The sequence below is a fragment of the Neovison vison genome, chromosome 10, assembly GCF_020171115.1.
Source record: "Neovison vison isolate M4711 chromosome 10, ASM_NN_V1, whole genome shotgun sequence".
In the NCBI taxonomy this organism is placed as follows: domain Eukaryota; kingdom Metazoa; phylum Chordata; class Mammalia; order Carnivora; family Mustelidae; genus Neogale; species Neogale vison.
Genome location: NC_058100.1, coordinates 51,294,940 through 51,305,070, shown reverse-complemented (window position 1 = coordinate 51,305,070; position 10,131 = coordinate 51,294,940). Strand labels below are relative to the sequence as shown.

General features: G+C 40.2%; 1 protein-coding gene across 4 annotated transcripts in view; it reads left to right on the top strand.

Moving 5' to 3' along the window:
• Positions 1-2,845: 2,845 nt before the first annotated feature.
• EDEM3 (ER degradation enhancing alpha-mannosidase like protein 3) overlaps positions 2,846-10,131 on the top strand; it is a 69,831-nt gene continuing 62,545 nt past the window's right edge. For all 4 annotated transcript variants that reach the window (XM_044267287.1, XM_044267284.1, XM_044267285.1 and 1 more), the window contains exons 1-2: positions 2,846-3,155; positions 7,904-7,949. In XM_044267287.1, coding sequence (XP_044123222.1) covers positions 2,995-3,155; positions 7,904-7,949 — 207 coding nt within the window. In that variant the 5' untranslated portion in view covers positions 2,846-2,994. The remainder of the gene's footprint in view (positions 3,156-7,903; positions 7,950-10,131) is intronic.

Below are 10,131 nucleotides of genomic sequence, written 5' to 3'. Positions count from 1 at the left end.
CTTCTTAAAAAGGCTTGGAACATCATGAAGATAAAGAAAACTTGAGTTACTGCCAATAATCTACTACAAATAACTGATTTGACTAAATTTCAATAAAATTGGAGGTCATTGGCTATGTTTCTCCTCCCCTTTCTCTTCCTCCCCGCTCCTTCTTCTTTTTTAGATTTTGTTTATTTATTTGAGAGAGAAACAGAGAGTGCCCAAGCAGGGGGAGGGGCAGAGGGAGAGTGACAAGCTGACTCCCTGCTGAGCAAGAAGCCCCATAGGACATGACTGGGGTGGAGGGGCAAACGTGGCTTATGTCAGCTGACCAGGACCAACATGAGGCCCCATCTGGCTTGGATCCCAGGACCCTGGGATCATGGCCTGAATCAAAGTCAGACACTTAACCAACTGAGCCACCCACGCATCCCTATTTTTCTATTTTCTTTGTTCCTAGTTTTCAAATACTGGATATTGACATTTACCTTGTCATGTTCTTTATGCCGGAGCCAAGAACAATGCACAGGTGTTATTTATTTAGCTAACTTCATCCTTAAAGCTGCCAAAGAGGATCCCGGATGGAATAGATTTGCAAGTGCATAAAAAGAATAAAATTAAATGTTGTACAGAAATGACCTCATGTGTTTTCATAGCCTTCGTCTAAGTAGATCGAGGGATTATATTAGTCCTTATTTTATAGATAAGGAAACTGAAGGAAAAAGGAAACAAGTATATTTAACATTTATTAAGCATCTCTAACAGCAGAGGCACAGTGCAGAGTTTTCGAACATACACATAATTAAGCTGAATTCCATACCCTCCAAACAGTCACAATCTAGTGGACATAGGTGACTGTGAAAAATGCCATCATAAATATAGAATACAATGAAAGAATAGGGGGAGTGACTTCTGATGGCTGTAAGCTTTTGAAAGGGTTTTATAGAGATGGAATCTGAGCCAAGATTTAATGGGTAGAGTGTTCTACAGGCAAAGATGGTGGGATAGCAGAGGTAAGAGCAAAGGTATAGAAAGGTAGGACATGTGATTTTGTTAGCTATCGCTTGAATCTGAGGGTAGGGCAGGGATAGAAGGGAGATGACATGTTCGGAAGGTCCGTAGCTGTCCTTAATGGCAACTCTGGTAACAATGGGGTAAAAAGTAGGGTGGCAGGGAGATAATTAGGAGACAACTGCAATGGTTCAGAAAAGAGGTAATGAAGCTTGAACGGATCAGAAGTAGGAGTGATGACAGCAGGTAGTGATAGCAGAAGTAAAATCTATATAATTTGGCAACTGAGTGGGTGTGGACCCTGAAGGAGGAGGAGTTGTTGAAGATGATTCTAATCCATTAACCTGAACCAGTGAACATACTACATTTGAGTTACGCTGGGTCAGAGAGAAGGGAATTTCTATTAGTAAAGTGCAAAGGTGGGGGCGTCTAGAGATCGGGACAGATACAGATTAAGAAATCAACCACAGGCATACGATGTCTGAATCCGTATGAGTGGAAGAAATCACCAAAGAATAACGCACAAAGAGGAAAAAGACAAACAGAAAACCTTAAAATGCAGGGAACACTGGCGTTCTAAGCAAGAGGAGAGTGGGGGAGTGAAGGAAGAGTCATTGGTGTCACATGAACGGTAGGTCTGAAAGGGAAGTGGATGATGCAAGGTGATAGAAATCAAGGGAGAAAAGTTTTCAGAAATAGAACTGACTGAAGCTGAGGGGATCAGTAGGCGATTTCCTGTGGTCACAGAGATCACATCTGCACCTAAACTCCGCATCTATCTACCGAATTATCACACACACACACTGTGGTTTTTTTTTTTTTTTCTTTCAAGAGGAAACTACTCCTCATTTTATCAATAGTTAATGTGGGACTCCGTGATCAAAATAAATCACAAGTTCCAATTTCCTTCATTAATCTTCTTTGCAGCTCACTCTACTCTCCTTGCACTGAGTTTTTCAGAGAACTGTTATTAATCAGGTACGTGTCCTTTTTAATCCTTGTGGATGCGGTTCCATTCAAGGACTCCTCAGTCCTAGAGGTCGGCTGGGCATCTAATTCAGCAGCGGGATAGGACTTCTTCCCCCAACCTCTTCAGCCTCAGTTTCCTCATTTGCAAAATGGGAATGGCGGTACTTACTTCTTAAGAGTCGAGAAGCTTGCATGAGAGAGCGCAAGTAAAACTCTCAGCACATTGCGTCAAAGGTCGTCATTTTTGCTGTGACCGTTTTGTAATCCCCCTGAGAGCAAAAGACAACCCCAATACTAGTCTCTAAAGCGTGTAAGACCGAGCTGGGGACGTGCAAGCCTCCTTCTGCCAGCCCTCCGGGAAGCGTCAAACACAGGAAGAGGGATACGTGGTTGACAGGTTCCCCAGACTCCGCAGCTGACAGGAAGGACTGGCCGCAAGACGCAGCGAGAATCAGGGTCTCAGGCACCGCCCGTGACCCTCGGATGACCACACGTCCCAGGGTGCAGCGCGCCTACCCTGGGTAGAAATTTGGGCAGGCGGAGTCGGATTGAGAGCCGCGCCGGAGGAAGCAGTGCACGCTGGGACTTGTAGTCTCCGGGTGACAAGTTCACGGGTCGGAGGCGGGTCGAAGTCAGAGGTCCCGCCCCAGTCCCGCCTTTTGTCCACGTCTCACTTCTCCCGGCCAATGCCCTCTCCTATTCCCGGAGCCTGCCCCTCTCCGTTCCGGTTCCCATTGGTCCTGAGCCTCAACGCCTTGGGCCCTACCCGGAAGTAGCGTTGGGGGAGGCGGTTTCCTAGACTACGACACCGGAAAGCTGGGGGAGGTGCTCGGGGCTGCTGAGGGCGGAGGGCGGTGGCAGCGCTGGCGCTGGGGACCGGCTCTGTGGTTTCGGGAAGCAGATCGGTGACGGCTGCTGTTCGCGTAGCTCCGCATCCCGCCCTCGGCACGGCTCGCAGCCCCCTTGCCACCGGCGTCCGGCAATGTGTCCCACCGGCCGGGCGTAGCCGCTGCGCGTGCGCGGAACCGTGGGGCCATGAGCGAAGCCGGCGGCGGCCGGGGCTGTGGGTCCTCGGTCCCGCAGCGAGCGCCATGGAGCCTGGTGGCGGCGACGGCCGCGTTCTGCCTGGTGTCGGCCACGTCCGTGTGGACGGCGGGAGCCGCGCCCATGAGTAGGGAGGAGAGACAGAAGCTTGGGTAAGGGTGCCTGGCGGCCTCGGGTGGGTTTCCTGAGGAGGCGGACCACAGGCGAGGTGCCTGTCATTGCGACCCGGGCGCGCAGTGGCTTCTCTTGTCGCGATTGGGATGGTTCTTGCCCCGCGAGGAAGGACAGGGTCCGGGAAAGTGGGGGCCGTCGCCTGCAGTGCGACCTCGAGGGGCCGTCGGGGTGTCGCCTGGGCCGTCGGTGACATGTGCAGGCTGCTTGAGGCCATCCGCCGTTTGTCAACGCAGCTGCCATGTCAGTGGCCCGTGAAGGGGGCTACAGCCCGTGTTACTACGCGACAGATTCCTGCGGTTGTCTTTAGTCGGAGACATGGTTGAATGTCTCTCACGAGTGAGCTCCCAGCTTGGAAAATGCTGCTGATCTCACCGTAGTTAAGGAAATAGTCTTTACACCTGTTACGGAAAAAGGGGGCGTTCATTGGAATTTGAACTTTACACATTTACCATTTCCTTGCAGTGTTTTCTTGCACTACGTTTTCTAAGGGAACAGTATTTAATGGTATTATTCAGAAGTCTCAATTAAATATACCTGTTCACTTTACTCAAAGTAATTTTTACCAGTTTCGAAAGTGTCAGAAAACTATCAGTTATATTTACAGCATTTAGTTGGGAGTCAATATTCCTAATATACGCTGGGTCCCACAAAGGAATAAGGAAAAATCCAAGAACCAGTATGAAAATGAGCAAAGAGCGTGAAGAGTTCATTTCCTCCACGTGGGAGGAAATGCAAATGGTCGATAAACATGAAAAGTTACTCAACTTCTTAAATGTGAGAGATGCAGATTAAAACAATGAGATAGCTGTTTTTCCCATTGGATTAATAAGTACAGGGGTGCCTGTCTGGTTCGGTCAGTAAAGCCTGTGACTCTTTTTTTTTTTTTTAAATTTTATTTATTTATTTGACAGACAGAGATCACAAGTAGGCAGAGTAGCAGGCAAGAGGGAGAGAGGAGGAGGCAGGCTTCCTGCTGAGCAGAGAGCCCGATGTGGGGCTCTATTCCAGGACCCTGAGATCGTGACCTGAGCCGAAGGCAGAGTCTTAACCCACTGAGCCACCCAGGCGCCCAAAGCCTGTGACTCTTGATCTCAGGGTTGTAAGTTGGAGTTCCACATTGGGTGCAGAGATGAGTTAATTTTTTTTTAATTAAAAAAATTTTTAAATTCAGAGATGAATTAAAAATAAAATCTTTAAAAAAAAAAAGGATTCGTAAGTACAAAACACAGAGTACTGACTAGTTGAAATGTGAGAAAAGAGTTGGTGGGAGTGTAAATTGCTGTAACTTATTGACAGTATCTCCTAAAATTTAAATTGTGTGTACTCTTTGATTCAATAATCCCGACTCAGGGAATCAATCCTACAGAAATAAAAGCACTATTGATGTATAGATAGGTGTACAAGATGTGCGTTTTGAAAGAATGGGACTGTTATTCGGAGCATCCGTATTGTGAAATATTCAGACATTAGGGAGGAGGTAGATCATTGGAAGGCTATCCAGGATACATTCCCAAGACCAAAAAAAAAAAGTAAACTGTACAATAATATGTATAGTGCCATTCTATATATATATTTTTCTTTTTAAAAGGTTATATTTGTTTGAGAGAGAGGCCAGTGAGAGAGCAGGAGCAGGGGGTAGGGCAAAGAGAGAAGGAGGCTCCATACTGATAGGGGAGTGAGATGTGGGGGCTAGATCCTAGGACTCCTGGGATCATGATCATGACCTGAGCCCAAGGCAGACACGTGGCCAACTGAACCACCCAGGTGCCCCACCATCCCGTGTTCTTTTAGAAGCAGAAAAGAAATTGTCTAAGCTTGGAAAAACATGAAAGGATGATTACCCCCTGGGTTAGGATGGAGGTGAGATGGAACCATCAGGTTTTGTTTTATATACTTCCTTATTGTTTAAATCATTGCAAGAGTATTGTATTAACTTTTAAATTAGGTAACAATAAAAGATGCCTGATAGGAAAAAAAAAAAAGTCAGCTACCTAAAGAAAATGATCAGTAAACTCTTAATTAGTATCTTAAATTTTCTCTCTTTATGAACTTAATGTGTCATTGATAACTGTTTTAATGAATGCCCTGCTCTGTGCCAGGCACTTTATATATGTTCTCTCTCTAATCCTCCCTGTTAATGGAGGTGATCCCCATTATGCAGAGGAGGAAATTGAGTCTCAAGATCAACTTGTTCAAACTCAGAGCTAGTAAATGGTGGACTCAGTATTGAAGATTAGGTCTGTATGACCCCAGAGCCCGTGTTCTCTCCACTGTGTTGCACTTCTTAAGACTTGGAAAGAGAAGCTTCAGGTCTGTTAAAGATAGAAAGTATCTTATTTGACTACCACTCTTCTTTCTCTCTTTTTTGTATTAAAAATTTTTATTTGAAGAAAAGTCATTTTTGTCCAAAATTAATTTTTAACTGGAAAAGTTTAACGAAAATGACTTGAAGTGTCAGTTTAAATTTTGAGAGTAAGAGTCTGGAACTATAAACCACAAATACACAATTGCTTGACTGCTTTCCCCCTTGGGAATTTTCCTTCCGGAACCTGAACCTGTGCGATTCTTTTAAAAGCCCAAGTGATTTATGATTAAGAAAACCTCAAAAAATGCCTCATCCCTTTTCCTGTCCCCCCAAACCAAGGATGATAAAGACTGGAATTATCACAAGTTGGAAGCAGTTGCTCAATTGCTTCCAGTTTGTGGAATTTTTTACTTGATCATATGTAGTCTTACCCTTTCTGGAATGCATTGTTTTTTGCTTTTGTGGTTTAAATGTTACAGCAGTTGTTAAATAATCTTTTCATTTTAAAGCAAGGGAAGTATAAAGTTATCCAATTTCTGTAGGACATTGACAGGCAATGTAGTTTTAGAAAAAGCTGACTTATAAAAATTATTTTAACATAATTAAAAAGACATAATTTTCAAACTGTGGATCTGATGCCCAATAAATTTCCGTTCACTGGCTGAATAGAAATAAAACCATCACAGAGACATTTTTTCTGTTTAATAGAGTAAGCTACCATTCTGTATTTAAAGATGACTCTGAGGACTTACCAGGTTTAGGAGAGAGAGTGCTCAACTGAGTATTAAATATCTCCACTTTGAAGTATGTGTTGTGAAATTTGATGGCCATGTGCTACAAAAATGTAAGGATTGGAAAATAATATGTCCTCATATGCAGTTGTGACTTATTCATAATCATGAAAACTGAATGCTTATGAGGTTTGGGTTAACCAGTTAAAGCTTATGTTATCTGTAATGCGCATGTCTAGGCACTGCCATTACCAGTTAAAAGAGTTCCTATTTCTTGGCAGTACTCTTAGGTTGATTCCATTTCAGTGAAAGGAAGAAGAATTTCCATATTCCATTTATTGATACCAGTGCTTGAAAGGAAAATTTTAACATTGTTTTTGGTGGTTCATTACCTAATTTGAGAGATCTTTATCATCTGCAATATAATAAATGTGTGGAAGAATTCTTTAAGATACTTCATAGTTTTCTGAGATAACTTGGCCCATATTCTATGATATATGTACAGACGTAAGAACTCATGTTTTAGCAAAGTGATAAGATCTTGTTTATAATGATTATTTTAAAATGATTATTCATAAAAAGTTTGTCAGGACTTAATTTATTCAGTTTACAAGTTTGAGTGTACTTGATTTTGCTGGTCATTATAGCTAGGATCTGGAAATGAGTTCTTTTCTGTCTGCTAGCTTTATTATTACCAATATTTCATCATTCATGATTAAAGTTTTTATAAAACGACAATTGCAATGTAACAGGAAGTAAAATAAAATTATACCCAGCCATATTCTCTAACACTTTCTTCAGTTCTTGCTATTAGTGACTGGAGCTTTGGGAACAATAGTTAAGTGTTAATAGAAGATTACTGAAATATTTTTCCCTTGCTAATTATTGAGATAGTTGGCCTTGTCTAGCCATAACATTAACTTTTTGTAGTTTTTCGTGTAGTCCTCAAGCCCCCAAACTTGGGAGTGTTGAACTGAAAGACTGATTTATTGGTCCAGACAATACAGATTTTGACTTAGTAAATCTGGTATGGGGATCAGAAATCTCCATTTTAAATAGTTGTCTTGGGGATTTTAAGAAAGACAGATAGCCAAAACACACAAATCTCTTCTCATTTGAGACATGAATATTATTTGACTTCTGACAGTTTTTTAAAGAAGAGAGTATATCATAAAATCATAAAGTATATCTTTTGAAAGTGTGAACAAACATATGTTAATAAGTATGTATTAAACTAGGCATTAGTGACTTGATTTAAAATGAAAGAAGCTTGTTAGAGTACTGTTATTTCAAATCATTACATACCCACCCTTCTCTTGAGAGAATATCCAGCTATATTCTTCCATTTAAGACAGACATGTTGAATAGTTTTTTAAGAGGTAATTGTTTTTTAGCATCAGATTTCCTTCTCTCTGCATGGCATGCATCATTTATCAATTTTCTTGGGAAACATAAGGTGAATTTTACATAAATTGCTAGGAATAGTAAAAGTTTGGCCAGCTCTATGTGGTTCATGAAAGCTTGTCTACTAACACTAATGTATTTCTTGACTCTGTTCATGTCGTTTCTAACTAATTTTTTCTTTCTTTTTTTTTTTAATGGGTGTATGTTTATGAAGGAGCATTAACTTTTTTAGAAAAACTTCTAGAATGTACTTAACTTTTTTCCATTTCTGCTCTTTTAAAATTAGGAATCAAGTACTGGAAATGTTTGATCATGCTTATGGTAACTATATGGTAAGTAGAAGTCTTATCTTTATACATCATTTATGTGAGTGGATTATTATATAAAAAATAGCTGCAGATTTTGAAACCTGTATTAATAGCACATTCTTTTTAACGGAAGTTAAAAAAAAACAGTGCAAGCATAGGCTAACAGTGTTTTTGGTAATTGGTTATTAGAGAAGTTTAATTGGATAGCTACGAAACTGCATTAGATTATGTAACTTTGTATTTAAGTAGTTCCTTTGATGATATCAGCAATGTGAGTGATTAATAGGTTAGATATTGTGGATGTACATGAATAAGATGTTATCTCCAGCCTTTGGGGAAATTTTTCTCTTATTTAAAAACACTGTTTACAATATTGCTTCATATACTCTACAAAGAAAACTGTTGTTGAAAAGAGACAAAATATGACCTAGTTTCTGTCCAAGTTATGTCCTTAATAGTGGGCTTTGATTTGAATATATTCTACTTTCTAAATACACTGATCTGTATTGTTTTAAAATGTCTTAGTCTTCACTTGGGATGAAATTGCAGCTTTAGTTTTGCAAGATGAAAAAGTTATGGAGCTCTCTTGCTCAACAGTGAATATACTTAATGTTGCTGAACTTAAAAATGTTAAAAATGGTAAATTTTATGTTTTTTTAACCACAATTAAAAATTTAATCCTCCCATAGTACAGGGAGCCTCTTGGGGGATGGCAAGGCTGGGGGTTGTAGGTGCCCCCTATTTCTTCCTGCCTCATGCCCCTTTAAATGATCTTAGACTTTAGGAAAAAAAATGTTTAATTTCTAAAAAGATGAGCTAGCAACAAATTTTAGAATTCAAAGAAAATTCTCTGTGAATTTCTATAATTTTGAAAAGAGTAATCAAATTATTCTGAGAATTCTTATGAATTTTAAAATATGTTTTTAAAATATGTTTTTAGTTTTTTACATTTTAAATGTTTGTACATTTTAATGTACACATGTACAAACATTTTAAAATGTGTCAGATTTTCTTTTATGATGAAAGCCTATAAAATATACTTGGGGAAATGTTTGACAGAGAACTAACTTTAATTGATTCTGCTTTAAGTATATTTCAACTGATTCTGTGAATCCATTTTTCATTATATATAATGCAAATATCTTCATATATTAACATCTTTTTAAACATCTAAGTATACACACTTTATGTGTTCGTGTACCTTTTTTTTTAGCTTTTTATTTTATCTTATTTTTTAAAAGATTTATTTGTTTATTTATTTGACAGAGATCACAAGTAGGCAGAGAGGCAGGCAGAGAGAGAGGGGGAAGCAGGCTCCCCACCAAGCAGAGCGCCTGACGTGGCGCTTGATCCCAGAACCCTGGGAATCACGATCTGAGCCGAAGGCAGAGGCTTTAACCCAATGAGCCACCCAGGCACCCCGTTTTTTTAGCTTTTCAAAAAATTTATTTGACACTGAGCAGAGTGAGTGAGAGAACACAGGTGGGGGTGAGGGGGCAAAGGGAGAGGGAGAAGCAGGAAGCAGACTCTCTGTTGAGCAGGGAGCTAGACTTGACTTAGGGCTCCATCCCAGGACTCTTGAGATCGTGACCCGAGTGGAAGGCAGACACTTAACTGACTGAGCCATCCAGGCGCCCTGCATTTTTTTATTGTTTGAACATGTTTTATATTTGATAATTCTTATTCCTTCTTATATTTCGTTTTTCTAGGAGTCTATATTGAGTTCTTAATAAATGTTTTTTGAAAATAATGGTAATGTAACTTGGGGTATTTTTAACCATATTGAAAACACAGTTTTAAATTCATTTCTAAAGACCTTGGCCATTCTCTTAATAATTCCCTTAATCGTTCTTTCAAAATTATTTATCTCTGGTTAGTTCATTCCATTTGGGCCAAGCAAAATTGAACAAATCTAGGCCAATAGTTTTGTGGTGGCCAAGTGGAGCGATGCTATACCCTCAAACATTAGCCATCTCATAAATGCATACTTTTACTTCCAAAGTTGAATGAAAGGGTATACAGCTGGATCAGTTCAGTATATTTCACTGTGAAGAGGATCCTCTCTTTGTAAAGCACAGTATTTTAATTAATTAATTATTTTTTACAAAGATTTTACTTATTCATTAGAGAGAGAAAGCAGTGGGGGACAAAGAGAGACAGAGAAGAAACAGACTCCCCACCAAGTAGGGAACCCAGTGTGGGGCTC